Raw genomic sequence first — 19,444 nt, 5'->3', positions numbered from 1 at the left:
CAACCCCCTGCTCAAAGCAGGACCAATTCCCAACTAAATCATCCCAGCCAGGGCTTTGTCAAACCGGGCCTTAAAAACCTCTAAGGATGGAGAGTCTACCACCTACCTAGGGAACCCATTCCAGTGCTTCACCACCCTCCTAGTGAAATAGTGTTTCCTAATATCCAACCTAGACCTCCCCCACTGCAACTTGAGACCATTGCTCTTGTTCTGTCATCTGCCACCACTGAGAACAGCCGAGCTCCATCCTCTTTGGAACCCCCCTTCAGGTAGTTGAAGGCTGCTATCAAATCCCCCCTCATTCTTCTCTTCTGCAGACTAAATAACCCCAGTTCCCTCAGCCTCTCCTCATAAGTCATGTGCCCCAGCCCTCTAATTTAGCTCTGTGGCTGGAAATTGTAGCAAACACAAGTAAAGAATTTGCCCGTAGGAATCAGGATCGGTTCAAGAATGAGTCACTGGGAGAGGGGGAAAAAAAAAAGGTTAAATTTGCTGGACAACTAATGAGCTTCTCAAGACAAACTTTATTTGATTGTTATGCTGGAGGCTGGCTTCCAGGGAGTGTGTCTTTGATCGATGGGCAGGCAGTCACCAACCTCACTGAAGTTGACGGCGTGCTAGCCATCTTCCGTGCAGGCTATATAAAGGAGCATGTAAATGCTCCTTTTGTTTAGTAACAGCTGGAATGATAGAAGTCACTGCCCAAATCACAGACCAGCATGGCAAGGCTGGAGAAAGGAGCTGAGACATGCAGTTGGAGGGGAGGGGAGGGGAGAGAGAGAGAGAGAGAGAGAGTGTGTGTTTGTTTGTTTTCACAGCCAAAAGCAGGTAGCATACTGGTACTCTAGCACTGAGCCTAGGACTTCGGAGATCTGGGTTCAATTCCTTGCCAGGAGATGGCAACACACTCATTGGTAAGATGATACTCAGAGAAAACCAAGAGAGAGAGAGTCTTTTGGGCAGAGTACTGGCTGGAAAGAGGTTTGAAATTCTGAGCAAAGAATCTGCTCCATGTTATTTCATTCCTCCTTTTTGTACAGTCCTTGTAAATAAACAGGGTTGCATCAAAATACATCTGACTCCATCATCCATTTCTCCTCTCAACAGAAACAATCCACAAGACCTCAAATATGGGTTAAAAAGGTGTAACATTATTTAAAGAACAACAAGAAAGACTAAACGTAAAGTTCTCAGGAGACAGCACCGTGTGTACATTTCCCCTCTAGCAGGCTGCATCAGCTCAGGGAACAGCCTGACTGCTGAACTTTGCATGCAGGGAGGGTAGCTAGGCCATTCAAGGAGCTGCATCTAGAAAGCAACAGGCACCGCAGGATGCTAACGACATACAGCGCTGAGGTTTGGAAGCATCCCCATTCTGGAGCTGTTGAGTCTCGGGAACTGAGTTTGAGGAGCTAACCTGGGTCTCATCTCTGCTGTTTCTGGTTTCTAATGCAGCCTGACTTGCCAGAAAACTGCTGACCTTTCTGCTCCGGGTCTTGTCTGCTGCGACATGCCAGCCAGCTGCAGAGAGGGGGGTAGGCTCAGAGGCTGGCACAGAGCGATGCGCACAGATAAGGGACTCTGGTAGAAGGGATACAGAGTGCTAATTCTGGGCAGGGGTGCATGGAAGGGGGTGCATTGTGAGGTCTGCAGTACGCATCCCTCTTCCCCCGCCTTGTGAAGAAGCCCAGCAGAGGCTGCGCAAGGCCAGTGTTTAGGAAGGGGATGGTTGCTCACGGTGACAGGGTCTGGGGGGCAGGGGAATCCCGGTGTTGATTATTGCTGATCAATACTGGAGCTGCGTGGGAAACGTTTTTCCCGTCCTGAAAGAGTTTTCGAGATTTCAAAAATGTTTCCTTTCCCAACATTGATGAAAAGTCAAAAATCTTGAAAATGTTCACAAACCGATAATCGAGGGGAGGGGGGAGAACGGAGTGAGTCATCCAGAATGTTTTGTTTCAATGTTGACACTGAAAAAAAACTAACTTTTTTTTTTTTTTTTTTGAGGTATGACTTAACTTGAAAATCGTTTCAAATAAAAAAAAAAGAGACTTTTCATTCAGAAAATGTCAGAGTGGAGCATTGGAACAACTCTGAAACCTCTAAATTCCAATGGGGAAACCGCTCCAAAACAATCTTCTCTTGCAAACAGGTTTGGTTCTGACAAATTGACATTTTCCGACGAAAAAAGTCTTGTCAGAAAATTCCCATGGATAGGACAGGAAAGATGCGTCCTGCGGGCACTGTGATTCCCCTGGGGAGCGGATATGGGGATCAGTCCATCACCATGGGGCTCTATTGTAGGGCGTGGGGTGCCTGGTCATGCTCACAAGGTCCGTACGGCGCTAGACCAAGCTATGGGGGCTGGGTGCAGATTGCTTTGCTAGTGCCAAGCGAGGCAGAAACATTTGAAGCCCAGAAACGTGGCCTACGAAGTGTTGGTTCCTTCCCCACCCCGCTCCTTAGGGCAGCTCCGTCACTGGGGGTCAGACAGAATTAATCAGAAGTCAAACTGGTGCAAAGAAACCGAGAACTGGTGCAAAGAAACCGAGATGGTTTCCAGGTAAGTGGGTGTCATGAGAAATGCGTCGTCTTTCAGTGGCGGTCCCCAAAACACATTGGCTTCCATCAGGTTTAATTAGACGCCATCTATTATCGAATCGCAGGAAGGGCCTGCCCAAGGGAAAGCAGAATGGAATTTGGTTGCTGGGTTGCAGGAGCAGAATGTCACCAACCGTAACCCTTTGCAGGCTGCAGATAAAGGCAGCGCCTATTGGGCGTAGGTTTAGCTGGCAGTCTGGAAAGAACCGGGCTCCGAACTGGTGAGAAATAGCCCGTGTGTTCATGAAACCATGTTGGCTTGTCTGGAGTTCTACCCTGCACTCGCTCACAGAGAAACTAACCCGAACGCGCTCCGCTAGTGATAGGACCTGGGGAGCTGCTACTCCAGAGACAGCAGGGGGAGCCCACAGCACTAACACGCCTGCTCTGGGGTGGATTCTGAGTGTGCACATGGAAAAATCAACTGGCATTAGTTGGCACCCGCAGTACAGACCGTACAGACTTCTACAGGGCATGTAGCTCCGTGGTAAAGCATTTGACTATCTCCCAAGAGGTCCCTGATTCAAATCCAGGAGCCACCTTTGCAGGTGGTCCCTTCTGGGCTTGAAATGAATCAGCTGGGGTGAGTGAAGTCCCCTGTCACCCATAAGGGGGCTCCCTCCCGATCAGAGGTGAGGCACATGGTGTCATGGCACCTGTGCCACAAGCAGAGGCCTTTGCCAGCCTGAAGGGCCCAAGACTGGGCCCGGGGAGTCAACTGGCGAGTTCCTTTTGATTTCAGTGGGGCAGAGAGTAAGGTTAGGGGGCTGGCTGGACACTGAGGAGACCCACCCCACTCCTCTGCCGCAGACTTCCTGTGTGCCCGTGAGCAGTCACTTAGAATACAATTTTCAAAAGTGACGTCGGCACTGAGGAAGCACCTAACTCTCACTGGCACCTAGGCTCCTACCCCTCTTGATCAGTTTTGAAAATGAGACTTAGGCACTTTTGAACGTTGTACCCTGGCTTCGTGCCTCAGTTTCCCCTCTGTAGAATGGGGCTAATAACCCTGCCCTGCCTCACAGGGGTGCTGTGAGGATAAATATGTTAAAGACTGTGAGGTGCTCTGATACCTTGGTGACGGGGCCAGAGAAGTACAGATGACTGTTAGGATCAGGATTCACATTCACACAAACAATTGCAAATTTGAATGAATAAACACTTACTCAAGCTGGGGGGCAGGGATAGCTCAGTGGTTTGAGCATTAGCTTGCTAAACCCAGGGTTGTGAGTTCAATCCTTGAGGGGGCCACTTGGGGATCTGGAGCAAAATCAGTACTTGGTCCTGCTAGTGAAGGCAGGGGGCTGGACTCAATGACCTTTCAAGGTCCCTTCCAGTTCTAGGAGATGGGATATCTCCATTAATTATTATTATAAGCCTCTTGTTTTTCAGGGCTGTGTGAATGGCCCTGAGCAGTAATGAGATGGATTCACACATGGACTCTGGAATCTAAATGGCTCAGGACTGATGCTTATTTATGGTTTATTTATGGGCCAGATCTTGCCCGAGCGATCCTTTCGTGGTCTTGAAATAACACAAGATCTGGGCTTTTTGCTGTTTCCACCACTTGGGATTAAGAAGACCAGATGTCACAATATTAGCTCCCTCCTGTTTACAGATCCCATGGTTAAAAATAAAATAAAAGCCCTATGCAAAACCAGGTAGACAAGGACGCCACAGTGCCAGTGACTGGATTCTTACCTTGGCAGTAGGAGAGAGGGAGAAATTGCCATGACTGCAAAGTGGGCATGGATAATACCCAGGTGGCCCTGCGAGAGCATTGCTATTTGGGAAAAGTGATGCCTAGACCTCCTTCTGTCCTGCTGAATGGGTTGACCCTTGCACGTGACAGAGTTATTTGAATGTCTGATTACTGGGTGGTTCCCCCTCTCCTAGAGAAAGCCAAGGATATTTATTGCAATAAAAGAAACTTCAAATCCTGTCAATGCCCCCCGGTGAATGCCAATTTGGCATGGACTGGACAGCAGCCCTGGGAATTCAGTGGGACAGAACCCGCTTCTGATCCTGTGAATTTCATTGTGCATGTACCTCAACGAGCAATGCCTGGTTTAAAACGACCTCTGTACGGCTGGGCATCTCTGCACGTGCTGAGGCCCTGCGACGGAGCCCAAACGAATTAATCCTCTCCCCAAACAGCGAGGCCTGCCAATTGATCTCTGTTGTATTTGTAGGTTTCGGATTTTAGATAAAATACACAGAGGTATATTAGAAGCCGTCAGTATTTTTGGCAGGTTCATTTCAACAACTCAGCCTGTGATTAATAACTCTGATTAAATACTTTACATTTTCCCTGGCTTATGTTCCAGTTTTTCCGTTTCTAATCTGATTCAGTCTCTGTACCCTCTTTGTTCTAGGATGACCTTTGAGAGTCCAGCCTGTCTTGCATACAGTTCCACAGCTGGGTTAGGAGGGGTTTTTGCTGGATGCATAAGGTCTTGTTGACAAATTGATTATCTCCCCCGCCCCCATGCAAGTCTATTTCATGAAAAAGTGCTCAACGCCCGGCTGTTTGTAAGAAGCCTGGGATGTGTCAATCACCACCACCAGACACCGCCATGGCTCAGAAGTTAAGCAGATGGAGAATTTACCTTCCGCGGCTCTAAAAGATCAAGTCCCTGCCATTTGAGCTAACCTGCTAGCTGTATATGACCTCAGGGCGTCCGCGGCCTGTGGTGTATTCGCTCAGCTTCAGAAGTCAGCCTTTGCTACATCCATAGCACACAGTCACGAGAGTGAGGGCCCATGAGACCCCTGTGGGATGGAGACAAAGGGGGGTTTAACCCCAGGGGCGTCCCTTGTCCCATGGGTGGGGGGTGGTTGGAGGAAGAGAGCGAGGTGACGGGGACGCCGTAAAATGATCAGAGTTCAAGTTTGGGTTAGAAAAGCCTCTGACGCTGGTGGATTTTCCCACCGCCGCTGGATCCCGGTATTCGCTCTACGCAGCGGGGCCGGCAAACCAGATCAAAGAACCCGCCGGTTAATCTCCCCTCGGTTGCTCTGTTAAGTGGTTGCCAGCATAACATCATCCCGCAGGGCCGGAGCAAATGGAGACTAGCTCCTGGGAACTCGGTGGGGTCCCTCCCGGTCGGCAGCAGGGAGCAGAGTTTATCCCACAGGATGGAATGAGCAGCGGAGCCTGCAGACGGCGGAGGTCAACGGGAGGGCTCAGACAGTAAACGCTCTGCTCATACAGAGGCCAGACCTCAGCCGCCTGACAGCTCTGGACACTAGGCAGGTAAATATTTCCATTGCCCTGGGATGGGTGCTGCCCTGTGCAGCGTGGGAGAGGGAAGATGGAAGGAGCGTCTTTCCCCACGCAAGAGCTGGAGGCCGGATCATCCCCTATCCATAAGGGGAGCCGGCCGAAGGGAATCCTGCATCCCTCCTGGTTGGTCAGCAGGAGGTTGCAGTCTGCAGGAGGGGTACATGCCCGGGCCATGCTCCCCCCCAACCTCTGCCCTCCTGCCCAAGCCAGGTCAAATCGGCCTCAGCCATGCTCTGGCCAAGGCCCCTAGTGGTTGGTCTTGACACTGCCCCACTTTGGATCCCGTTCCTGGAAAGCCTGCCGGAGTCAAGCCAGTCCCCGCCTCCCGCTGACGTCCGCGCAGCACCTGCTGCAGAAGGGGAGAGGGAGGGGGCGATGCTATAAATGCGAAGGGGACAGAACTGAGCCCTAGAACGTCACTCGTGCCCTGGGATCCTTCGCTGTGTTTTAGGATGGAGCTGCCCCGGGTGCCCTGCAGAGCTTGGGACGTTTGTCTCCTCAAAGCTTTGTTGGCTGAATTTATGGGCACCGGGATCTTTCTCTTCACCGGGTTGGCCTCCATCACTCCTTGGACTCAGCCTGCAGTTGACCCAGGGAATCCGGGCATCACTGGCCAGAGCCAGTCCTCTGGGGCTGGTTCTGAGCCGAGCGGTACCATGTACTCAGCCGTTGCTGCCACCCCCAGCCTGGGGGACGTGGGGACGCAGGCTTCTTGCAGCTTGGCCTCCCCTAACCCGCTCCACGTGTCGCTGGCCTTCGGGAGCTCGGTGGCTCTCATGTCCTACTGTGCCTTGCCCCTGAGCGGCGGTCATCTGAACCCGGCGGTGACCGTCTCCATGCTGGTGGCTGTGAAAGTGAGGCCAGCCTGGGCCATGTGCTACATCCTGGCACAGCTGCTCGGGGGCATCACCGCCTCGGCTCTCCTCTACGGGCTGACTCCAGAACATGCCCGGGGGGAGATGGGTGTCAACAAGGTGAGTAACGAGTCCCAGGGCTCTGGGGAGTTGGTTCTTCTAGGAGAGGTCCCAACCAGGAGGTGGGCCATGGGCATTAGAGATGGGCCTGGATCAAACCCAACTCTGTGCGGCCCTAGACTGGGTGGGAGGGGGGCTCTGAACTTTGTGTCGGAACCAGTTTGTTCTGACCCTTTCGAAATAACACAGTTTGGCTTTTCATTTCAAAACAATGTTTCGTTTTGAAATTGAATTCGATTTACAAACTAACCGACCAAATCAAAAACCAGAGGCTGAAAAACACCCAAAGTGGAATGCAAAAGCTGAAAAAAAAATAGTTTGGTTTCCTATTTTCCCCCCCATCTTGTTTCAGGTGTTTTTCAGTCTGAAAAGAAGTTTTTGTTGTTGTTTTTGTTTGTTTATTTGTTGTTTCAGTCAGAGCAACTGAAAAAAAATCCAGTCTCGGTTCAAAACGAATAATTTCCCCCCCGGATTTTTTGCCTTGGTGACCAAACCGAAAAAACCAATCCTTTGCTCAGCTCTAGTGTGTCGTTTGTTTCCAGACACAAAGAACGAGCCAGTTACTTTCAGTTCCAGATGAAAAGAATTTTAGATTAAGGAAACCAATCGGAAATTAACATCTCCAGGGGAGAGAGCGCGGTGTGTGTGTCTGGGGTGAGAATCCACACTGAATTCAGCACACAAAGAATGCCTGTCACTGCAGACAGGAAAGCCCCAAAGAGGGCAGAACAAAAACTGGGGTTAGGGACAGGTCTGCACTGCCGTAGCGCTTTTAAGGAAAATGCTGTAAACCAACAGGAGAGAACTTCTGATAGCTTAGTTAATCCACCTGCTGTCTACACTGGTGCTTAGGTTCATATAGCCACGTGCCTTTGCATCCCTGAGCGAGGTAGTTATACTGAAGTAAATTTGTAGTGTAGACCAGGGCTAAGATAGAGCTGGGCAAAATTTTTCGGCTGGTCAAAACCTTTTTTCAGTGAAAAGGGCAAAGTCAGCACAACACCAAAACATTTTGCGAATTCATGCCAGTTTCACCAAATTGTTTGGGTAAAAATAAAGTGTGTACACCTTCCTCTGAAGATTCATCTGTTCCTGGATGGGACAGGAAACTGGGCTGGGGAACCAGAGGGGGGGGATCTCCTCCTGCCATGGCACTGCCTGTGTTCTGGGGGTGTTAGAGCCAGTTCCAGTAACAACTCTTGCGATACGGCCTGTCACTCTAATCAGATGTGGTTTTGTCCCCCTGGTTCAGAGCCCTTCTGTGCAGCGGTGTGTGGAAAAGGATGGTGGAATGTGCTAGAAAGCTCTCCCGCCAACGCAGCGCTGTCTACACCAGGGACAAGGTTGCATTCCTCAGGGGGGTGGATTTTTCACACCCCTGAGCGACATAGTTCTACCGATGTATGTGTGTAGTGTAGACCTGGCCTGAGTGTTGCCAGGCTGCGTCAGTCCATCCATCAGTCGCGGCTCAGCGTGGAGCTTGGGATAGCGCTGGGGGAAGCACACCGCCAGAGAGACAGACTAGGCACCACACAGGGCAAAGGCTGAGGACCGGACAGGCAGAGGGGGCTATTCGTAGATTCCAAGGTGAGACGGGACCGCTGTGATCATCCAGTCTGATCCCCGCACAACACAGGCCCGAGAATAATTCCTAGAGCAGATACGTCAGCAGTCATTGGCGTTGCCTCTAGGTTTGCAGGCAGGTTCTGGCCCCCATTTGCTAGAAGGCTCCGGGTTTGCAAGGGGGAACCTCTTATTGCTGGGGGCGTCCATGGGAAGACACAGGCCCTGCCCTAGTCTCCTAACATGAGAGTGTCGGCAGACGGGGTTGCAAGCTGAGGGGCTGGGCAGCTCTTCACGTCTTGTTACTAAATGCCCCCCCCTCCAACCCACCGGAATCCCCTCCCGGGGCACAGTGCCTTCCCTCACCAACCCCCACCGCTTCCTGACCCACGTGCCGCGTGGCAAGGTGCCCCACTCTCCCCTCCCTCAGCCCCAGCCCCGCCCCGCCCCCCTACCTTTCCCCTCCACATGACTCCTGATGCCAGGGCAGGTCCCAGGGCTGTGAAAACAACTCCCGTTCCCCCGTCGCCTGCCCTGCCGAGCTACTTGCCTGAGTACAGAGCCCACTCCTGGGCCCCTGGCACCCTTCTTCTTCCTGCTCCCCCAGCCAAATGGATTAGCAATACAGCAGCCTGCCAGCGCAGAGATCAGAGCCCTCCCTTGTCCCAATCCCCCACCAGCAGCTGTTACTGACACCCAGGTACTGTTTTTCGCTGCCCCAGTCACAATTTGCTACCCCCACCAGCCCCCATCCTCAGGGCCAGGCCAGAGCTGAGGTGTTTGGCAGAGAAGTGCACGGGGGTAGTGGTGGTGGTGGTCGGGGGGACGGCCTCAAGACAGTCACGGGCAGGGGGAGCTGTAGATCAGGATTCAGAGCATTGGCAGAGGTGGGGTCTCACCTGAATTGCAGGGGGTTTCGCAGGCCAGGAGAGAGGCATGTTAGCAGAAATGTGCAAGGTCTCAGGATTGCAATAAGTAGGGTGACCATTCCCAAAGGGAAAACAGGACACCACACGGGGCTAGCCCAAAGCTCCTCGCCCCCACAATGGGGCTGGCCTCAGCCACTCACCTGAGCCCCCCTCCCAGGGAGCTGGCATTGCTGCTCGCCCAAGCCTTACCTGGCCTCCCCCATGAGGTTGGCACTGGTGTCGCTTGAGCCCTGCCTGCCACCTGCCCGAGCCCTCTGCCTCCCCCCCCATGCAGGGCTGGGATCTCTGCTCGCCACCGCCCTGCCCCCGCATCCCAGTTTTTGACAAAAAAGCGTTGTTGATCGAGTTGGTGAGAGCCAATGGGACAAACGCCCACCTTGGCCAAAAAATCCAGGACAGGGCTTAAAAAAAGGGACGGTCCCAGCCAAAACGGGACCTCTGGTCACCCTAGTGATAGGAAGCTCATCACAGAGTGGTGTGGGACCACATGGGGAGGAGCAAGATTTATCTGCACGGTGCCTGGTTCTCACCAGTGCAGCAATCCCCTCTCACGAAAATCTCCAAAATTGAGAAGAAACACTTCGGAAAGAAAGTCGGGACGTGCATGAAGTCTGCTGCTGGCTCCCAACAGCCCCATGAGACTAAATGCCACTGACGTAATCCGCTTGTTCTTAGCATTTCTATATAGCTGTAGTGACCTTTATGTTAATTGCCACATAACAAGGGATTGATACGAGACTCTTTGCAGATCTAGGGATTAATACCCCTCTCCAGGCTAGGACACGGAAAAGGGACTGACTGGAATAGCTACCAGAGCATTGGTCTTGCCAGGGAATACACCCAGTGAAACCCTGGCCTTACTGAAGTCAACGGAAGTTTTTTCCCAGTGACTTCAATGGGGCAGGACTTCCCCGCCATCTCAATCTGGTAGTCAGAATCATAGAATATCAGGGTTGGAAGGGACCTCAGGAGGTCATCTAGTCCAACCCTCTGCTCAAAGCAGGACCAATCCCCAACTAAATCATCCCAGCCAGGGCTTTGTCAAGCCTGACCTTAAAAACCTCTAAAGGATGGAGATTCCACCACCTCCCTAGGTAACCATTCCAGTACTTCGCTTCATCACCCTCCTAGTGAAATAGTTTTTCCTAATATCCAACCTAGACCTCCCCCACTGCAATTTGAGACCATTGCTCCTTGTTCTGTCATCTGCCACCACTGAGAACAGCCGAGCTCCTTCCTCTTTAGAACACCCCCTTCAGGTAGTTGAAGGCTGCTATCCATTCCTCCCTCACTCTTCTCTTCTGCAGAAGAAACAAACCCAGTTTCCTCAAGAGCCATGTGTCCCAGCCCCCTGATCATTTTCATTGCATATACAGTAGCTACTATTACCTTTTGGAACCTAAGCCTGTAATTCATTAGTGGGTATGTTTACCTGCTTTCACCCTGTAAATAACTCTCATTCCCTCTCCCTCCATTTGTGATGGCGTGAGCACCTCACACTAGCCCAGCAAGAACTGAATTAGGCCAACTGGACCCAATTAGCTAATAAGACTGCCAACAGGGGGAGCTTTAGGCTGGAGGCAGCTGATTAGGAACAGACTCACCTGTGCACAAAGAGGCAGGGCTTGTATAAAGCCAGGCAGTTAGCTGAAAGTTGGGGCTTCTGCTGCTGAAATAGGACAGCTGCTTTCTGGGATGAGGGAGGTGTGTTTAGGGGTCTGCTGCTGGAAAGGCTGAAGGGAAACTGGCTGCAGTCATGCCCAGAGTGGAGGGCGTTGTAAGCTGGCAAACCTGGGGGCAGGGGGAAGCTGGAGATGTAGGAAGACACCCAGAGAAACAGCAGTAAGAGTTAGGAGTTTGGCTGCTTGTTATAGGGTCTCTGGGCTGGACCCCAGTGTAGAGGGCAGGCCTGGATTCCCCTACCAGCCACTGGGGAGTAGCCAGGGGCCAGAGCATTGTAGGCATCAGCCAGACAGCAGGTCTGGAAAGCCTGTGAATTCCTTAGAAAGGGAGGATTTTAGTGACTTTGCTGCAGGGCAAAGCCACAGAGAGGAAGCTGCAGGCCTGGGAGTGAGCTGGAGAGCAGAGCAAGAGAGGTCAGGGGAAGACATTACTAAAGGGAGAGCGTAAGCTGGAGAGCTAATCCCCCAGGGCAGCCAGCAGGGGGTGCCATTTGCAGTGAGTGGCCCCTGTGACAGTGACCGGGATGATGATAGTGACTGTGAAATGCTCAGGGAGAGAGAGAGACTACAGAAATCAACTCAATAATAATGGGGGATTTCAACTACCCCCCCATTGACTGGGTACATATCCTCTCGGTATGGGATACAGAGACAAAGTTTCTTGACACTTTAAATGACTGCTTCTTGGAGCAGCTAGTCCTAAAACCCACAATTCTTGATTTAGTCCGAAGTGCAGTACAGGATCTGGTCCAAGAGGTGAATATAGTTGGATGGCTTAGTAATAGTGACCACAACATAATTAAAATTTAACATCCCAGGGGTGTGTGGTCGGGGGACACCACAGCAGCCCCCTGGGGTAGCATTTAATTGCAGAGAGGGGAATGACACAAAAATGAGGCAGTCGGCTAAACAGAAGTTAAAAGGGACAGCGCTAAAAGTGAAATCCCTGCAAGCTGCATGGAATGTTTAAATACACCATAATAGTGACTCAGATTAAATGTACACTGCAGTTTTAGAAGGACCAAAAAAAGCCACCATGGCTAAACCAAAAAAGTAAAAGAAGCAGTTACAGGCAAACAGGCATCCTTTAAAAAGTGGAAGTTAAATCCTATTGAGGAAAATAGAAAGGAGCATAAACTCTGTCAAGTGACGTGTAAAAAATATAATTAGGAAGGCCAAAAATGAATTTGAAGCAAAGATTCAAAGCAACAGCAAAATTTTCTTTAAGTACATCAGAAGCAGGAAGCCTGCTAAACAACCACTCGGACCACCGGACAATCAAGATGCTAAAGGAGCACTCAAGGACGATAAGGCCATTGCGGAGAAACTAAATGAATTCTTTGCATCTGTCTTCATGGCTGGGGAGGTGAGGGAGATTCCCCAACTTGAGCCATTCTTTTTAGGTGACAAATCTGAGGAACTGTCCCAGATTGAGGGGATTTTGGAACAAATTGATAAACTAAACAGTAATAAATCACCAGTACCAGATGGCATTCACCCAAGAGTTCTGAAGGAATTAAAACGTGAAATTGCAGAACTACTAAATGATAGGTTTGTAACCTATCATTTGAATCAGCTTCTGTACCAAATAACTGGAGCATAGCTAATGCGATGCCAATTTTTAAAAATGACTCCAGAGGTGATCTTGGCAATTACAGGCCAGTAAGCCTGACTTCAGTACTGGACAAATTGGTTGAAACTATAGTAAAGAACAGAATGCTCAGAGACATAGATGAACATAATTTGTTGGGGAAGCATCAATGTGGTTTTTTAAAGGGAAATCATGCTTCACCAATCTACTAGAATTCTTTGAGGGGGTCAACAAGCATGTAGACAAAGGGGATCCAGTGAATAAAGTGTACTTAGACTTTCAGAAAGCCTTTGACAAGTTCCCTCACCAAAGGCTCTTAAGCAAAGTAAGCTGTCATGGGAAGGTTCTCTCATGAATTGGTAACTGGTTAAAAGATAAGAAACAAAGTGTAGGAATAAATGGTCAGTTTTCAGAATGGAGAGAGGTAAAAAGTGGTGTCCCCCAGGGGTGTGTACTGGGCCTAGTCCTATTCAACATTTTAATAAATGATCTGGAAAAAGGGGTAAACAGTAAGGTGGCAAAATTTGCAGATGGTACAAGACTGCTCAAGATAGTTAAGTCCACAGCAGATGAGAAGAGTTACAAAGGGACCTCACAAAACTGGGTGACTGGGCAACAAAATGGCAGATGAAATTCAGTGTTGATAAATGCAAGGTAGTGCACATTGGAAAACATAATCCCAACTGTACATATAAAATGATGGGGTCTAAATTAGCTGTTAACACTCAGGAAAGAGTCAATGTGCAGCGGCAGTCAAAAAAGCAAACAGAATGTTGGGAATCATTAAGAAATGGATAGATAATAAGACAGAAAATATCATGTTGCCTCTATATGAATCCATTGTATGCCCACATCTTGAATACTGTGTGCAGATGTGGTCCCCCATCTCAAAAAAGATATGTTGGAATTGGAAAAGGTTCAGAAAAGGGCAACAAATATGATTAGGGGTATGGAACAGCTTCCATATGAGGAGAGATTAATAAGACTGGGAGTTTTCAGCTTGGACAAAAGATGACTGGGGTGTGTGTGTGATAGAGGTCTATACAATCATGACTGGTGTGGAGAAAGTAAATAAGGGAGTTTTATTTACTCCTTCTCATACAAGAACTAGGAGTCACCAAATTAAATTAATAGGCATTAGGTTTAAAACAAAAGGAAGTATTTCTTCACACAACACACAATCAACCTGTGGAACTCTTTGCCAGAGGATGTTGTGAAGGCCAAGACTATAACAGGTTTAAAAAAAAAAATAGAAAAATTCATGATGGATAGGTCCATCAATGGCTATTATCCAGGATGGGCAGGGATGGTGTCCCTAAGCTCTGTTTGCCAGAAGCTGGGAATGGGTGACAGGGGATGGATCACTTGATGATGACCTGGTCTGTTCATTCCCTCTGGGGCACCTGGCATTGGCCGCTGTCAGAAGACAGGATACTGGGCTAGATGGACCTTTGGTCTGACCCAGTCTGGCCGTTCTCATGTCCTTAGGCACTGATATGATAAACGTGAGTAAGAATTTAAAAAAGGGAAGGGATAGAGGATGCGGTGTGTTTGTGATCATCTGTACAGGTGCAAGGGAACGTGCTGGCCGGGTGTGCCCATACAGCTCTGGGCAAAGGGCTGGTGTGTGGGTGTGAATTTGGGGGTGGTGGTGTGTGCATGGTTGAGGGTATGTGTGTGTGCCTGTCTCTCAGAGCATGGGTCCAGTGAGTGTGGAACTGCACTATATGGAGGGGAGGTGGTGGTGCATCTATGTGATCGCACACTTGTAAGTTGGTTTATGGTTGTAAGTGCAGATTGCCTGACTTCTCTGGTGATGATAATAATAATACTAATACCTAGGGATTTCCATCAGTATAGCTTAAAGCCCTTTACAAGGAGGTCTGTATCATTAGTCCCATTGTACAGATGGGGAAACTGAGGCACAGAGCAGGGAAGTGACTTGCTGAAGGGCAGCCCAGCAGGCAGTGGCTATGCAGGGAACTGAACTCTGCGTGCCAGTCCAGTGCCCTCGCCCCTGTTTGTAAATGAGGGTGGAAGAAAAGAGGGACAGTAAGGCACATCCCACCATTGCTGCCAGGGCATGAAGGGCTTTGGCCTTAATAGAACTACCGGCAAAATTCCTCTGGCCAGCAGCTGCCTGTGTTGTGGTAGCCTGCCCTGTCCTCCTATGCTGTGAACACCCCTGAGCTGGGCTGGGAACCCTCCCGAGTCATTATCTGCACTGGTGCCTGCCATTCCCCATAGCCACGCAGAAGCCAGGGCCTGGCCCAGCCGAACCTCTCCACCTTGTAATGCTGTTGTTGTGTCTCTGGTTCTGAAAGCACAGCTGGCTCCGGGGGTCACGATCCTGCAAGCCCTCGGCATAGAGGTGATCGTCTCCTTCCAGCTGGTCCTCTGCATCCTCGCCACATCCGGGAGCAAGAGAGACCCTGCCAAGGGCGGGCATCTGGTCATCGGGCTCTCGGTCATGCTGGGGCACCTGGCTGCCGTGAGTACTTTGGTCACCTCAAGCTGGCAGCAGCTCGTCCCTTTCAGGAAGCCTGGTCTTGCAGGCCACATTTGGGAGTCTTTGGATTTGAACTCACGGAACTCATGCTGCAAGGCTGTAAAAGTGCCGTGTAGATGTGGGGCCCAGGCTCTGTGACCCTCCCTGCTCACATGGGGCCCAGAGCTTCGGCTCCAGCTTGAGCTCGAAGGTCTAGACGGCAATTTACGGCCCTACAGTCCACGCCCGAGTCAGCAGACGCAGGCCTGCTGCAGGGGTTTTATTGCACCCTCCGGCGTCGGTCTGATGCATCTGTAGAAATTATCCTGCTACTTGGGATCCTGGCGCTTCCCTCCTCTCTGACAACTTCTGCAGCCTCCGTGTTTATCTCGTGTCTCTGTCACTCTTTCTCTCCAGATCGGTTACACCGGATGCAGCATGAATCCCGCCCGGTCACTGGGCCCCGCTTTGATTACTTTTGAATTTGCTAATCACTGGGTAAGTGAGCAATTTCCAAGCCTGGTTTAGACTGTGCGGTGCTTCAAGTCCGGTTCTTTTCCAGCAAGTGACTGTACAAAGGGGTCTCTGGGTTTATCGATTACTCAGATCAAATGTGCCCAGGTTCCAAGTAAAACGATGGGTAATTTCTAGCTACCAGAATGGCAAGAGACTCCTGGGATCTGCGGATCAAGTTGAGTCCTCTCCTTTTCATGCATTATCCCCCGTAATAAAGGCAGAATCAGGTCCATTGGAGAGAATAATCACAGCTGGCCTTCAGAACAGAGCCTGATTCTGATCTCACGCCGGTTCCATACCGGTGTCACTCCACTTAGTCCAATGGGCCGTGTCTGATTTACAATGGTATAGGGGAGCGCCTAATCAGGCCCCAGCTCCCTGGGAGATGAAATGCTGGACGGTTTCAGCGAGGATTGTTTGCGCTTTGGGCAAAGCGTGGCGTTTTTCGTACCATTGCTGACAATTCTGCCTTTTCTTCCTCTGTTTGAGACTGATGACGCCAATTTCCTTCTTTGCTTTATGAGGGCGACGGAATGTGCTTCCCGCACGGTGGGTTATTAAAGCTCTTAATCAGGCTACGTGCAGAGCGCAATCCTGTGCAGGCTTCCCCGGTTATTCATGTCTCCATAAAAAGACTCAACTTGTAATGGAATTGGGGGGATTTAAAAAAAAAAAAAAAAAAGGCAAAACACCCAATTGTTGTGAATCTCATTGCCTTTTCTCAGAGAATCTCAGACCCTGACCCCGCTGGACTCAAGGAGAGTTTTGTTATTGACTTCAAGGCCCTGAGATGTTCTATGTTTGAGTCGGGGGCAGGTGAAGGAACTTCCAAAGCTGGGGAACCCCTCCCAAAGTGACCGGTGGGTGTGATTATACTTCCCACTAGGAGTTGGCCCAAGCAACTACAATGAGACAAACAGAGCAATTCCCTCTGCTGAAGTGGTAGATGCCTGTGGGCTGCAGCCTCAGCCAGTGCAAATAGGCACCTCTGCATTTGTTTGAACAGAGCTGGGCTGATCTACATGGGTTGGGGATCTTGCCTCGTATTTTCAGTGCTGATGATCCTGGATTCTCCCTCAATGGCGACTGTGGGCACAATTACACACACAAACCTATGCTAAAAGGACATTAAACGGTGCCCATTTCAAGCCCCTGCTCCAAAGCATGGAGGCGCTGGAGCTTCTCAATGAGACGACGCTGGGAATTGTTTTAACATGGGCCAAGCAATGCATTTCCCCCTAATTTCGTTCTTAGAAAGGGCTGAACCATTTTTTGCTGAAACTTCCCCCCCAAAATTCAGCCATACTACATGGGGAAAGTCAGCATGAACAATTAATGTTTGGCAAAGATATAAGCAACTGTAACCACTAAAGGGTCTTATAATGGAAAGTGTCAGGCAACCTTAACTATAGGCACTGCTAGCATCTCTGCCTCTAATATAGATGGGTAGGGTCAATCCAAACGAGACAACGCTGCTCGGATTTCTGAGTCCCAATCTTCACAGTGCCTGGCTGTGGTCTAGAGAGGGCAGAGGCTAGAACAATTTTTTATAGTGAAGGTGCTGAGAGTCATTGAACCAAACTCTAAATCCTGCATACGATGGAAACCGCTTCAAGCCAGGGGGTGTAGCAGCCCCCAGCACCCCTAATTCCAGCACCTTTGAGAGAAGGGTGACATTTTTCATACCAAACATTTGTTTGGTGAGAAGACAGATTCAGTGACACTGAAACTGTTAGCAAATTTGCGTTGGTTTCACGGAATTGTTTTAATTGAAACAACAACAAAAAAGAAAATTCTGAAAAACTGAAATATTTCATTTTGACATTTTTGAAATGAAACATTTCAATTTTTCAGTTCGAAAAGATTTTTCTTTCAAAATTTCATTTCGTTTTATTTAAATGAAATAATCAACAACATTTAAAAATGCTCGCAGTCAAACCGAAATGTTAGACTCTGGGTCAAACAGAACATTTCATTTTGATCCAAAATGAAATTTTTTACACTTTTTGATTTGACAAAAATTCTGAAAGATTTGTTTTCTGTTCAACCTGAAACAAGGGATTGGGTTGTTTTTTCCCCCAATTTTTCAGAATTGCCAGCAAATCAACAAGTCTGTTGTTCACCCAGTTCTGCTTCAGACCATGAGTTACCCACTAAGATTATATTGTGAATGAGTTTGAACTATCAATGCATTTGAGAATATCCTACATCAGTTTGCTCCCAGAAAAAGAGATTGCTTTAGCAACCTGGACAGTTTGCTCCAGGCAAGTAACCAGGAGCAGCGTAAGTGCCTGAAAAGTTGGGGGGGGCAAAGGTGCCGAAACTGTGATCCTGCCTCTTTGTGCCACACTGCCCCTTCTCCCTGAGGCCCTGCCTCCTTGTGCCACACTGCCCCTTCTCTCTAAGGCCCCGTCTCCACACTGCCTCTTCCCCCCGCAAGATCCCGCCCCCTGCTCACTCCTCTCCTCCCCCATTGCTTGCCCTTATGGCTAGTAAAAAGTGGGAGGGCATAGCCCTATCCCCCCTGTTCCGGTTCCCCTGCAAGCGAGGCAGGCCCAGAGTTGCCCACTCTCATTAACATCTCTGCTCCTGCTCTCTGTTCAGGTCTTCTGGTTGGGCCCACTTGGCGGGGGTCTGGCCGCAGCCATTCTCAATGAGCTGGTACTGGCCCCGACAGGCAGCGGTTTCCGCCAGTGGCTGACCATGCTGCAGGAGGGACCAAAGGCTGAGCTCAACCTGCAATCCAAGGCTGAGAGCACCACCCAAGAGATGGGATTGAGCGAGACGCCCTGAGGAGCAAGGACAGGGATGTACCAAGAACAGCTGTCGAACAATGCAGTCTCGTGTCTGGGGACTGATGGACCATGGGAAGCATCCAGGATGCTAGCTGTCGCTGTCCCTGTGCTTAGAGCTGGGATATTTACTAGGTTTAGATCATTGGGGACATATTTCTTTTGTTGTCCTTTGAAACCCAGGGTGGAAATGGTTTGATATTTTTTGTGCCCTTCCCAGTTTGCCTCCCAGATTTCCCCCAAACCCAACAAATTTTCCCAGGGATGTCCTTGCTCTTTCTGAACTGGGGGTGTGACAGTGAACATAGTGATATTGCTCCTCCTGGGAATCCCGACTTGCATTGTGTCCATTGCCATAGTCACGCTGAAAGACCCAGAATAATCAATTTGGGTTTTTAGTGGGAAAGGATGGAGGTGAAATGGCCCAGCTTTCATGTGCCTGTCTGGGTGAAGGTCTTTTAACCCTCCCTGGCAGTGCCACTGCGTGTGGGACATCAGCCATATGCCTCCTGCCTGCCCAGACTTAATCAAGACACTGGATTGATGGCTCTTTGCAACCATCTGTAACCCACTATCCCTCCTTTGGCCTATGACTGTGTAGGTGTTAACTCTGGTCTCTTGCACCATGTGTTAACTCCCTATGTGTTCCACCCTCGTCACCTTCCCCAGACCCGAAGAAGAGCTCCGTGGCGCTCGAAAGCTTGTCCCGTCCACCAACAGAAGTGGGTCCAATCAAAGAGAGCCCCTCCCCCGCCTTGTCTCTAGAATGGAAAGAGAAACCTGGGAATTAATGTCAATGAATGGAAATGCTGCTATTCAAAGGGCACTATCAGGGTAGCTGGAAGCACCTGTGTTAACCCGACCATTGCTGGAATGTAAAGAATGGGAGAGTGCTTTGCACACCTGCACAAAGCACACCCGCCTGCTCACACCTATGCACAACACTCACCCACACGCACAACAAACAAAAACAAACAACCCTCTCCCTCTCCCACCATAAGCTAACCAAGCAATCTCTCCTC

The 19,444-nt window shown here is 49.9% G+C and overlaps 1 protein-coding gene across 1 annotated transcript; it reads left to right on the top strand.

The window, feature by feature from the left end:
- Window positions 1–6,339: 6,339 nt before the first annotated feature.
- On the top strand, window positions 6,340–18,675 carry LOC128829287 (aquaporin-5-like). The gene is made up of 4 exons (XM_054014638.1): window positions 6,340–6,861; window positions 14,956–15,117; window positions 15,532–15,612; window positions 18,235–18,675. The coding sequence occupies exons 1-4, from the start codon at window positions 6,340–6,342 to the stop codon at window positions 18,421–18,423; spliced, it is 954 nt and encodes a 317-aa protein (XP_053870613.1). The 3' UTR covers window positions 18,424–18,675.
- Window positions 18,676–19,444: the final 769 nt, after the last annotated feature.

Source organism: Malaclemys terrapin, chromosome 25, assembly GCF_027887155.1.
Source record: "Malaclemys terrapin pileata isolate rMalTer1 chromosome 25, rMalTer1.hap1, whole genome shotgun sequence".
In the NCBI taxonomy this organism is placed as follows: domain Eukaryota; kingdom Metazoa; phylum Chordata; order Testudines; family Emydidae; genus Malaclemys; species Malaclemys terrapin.
The sequence above is the reverse complement of the archived record's forward strand: the minus strand, read 5'-3'. Positions and strand labels throughout refer to the sequence as shown.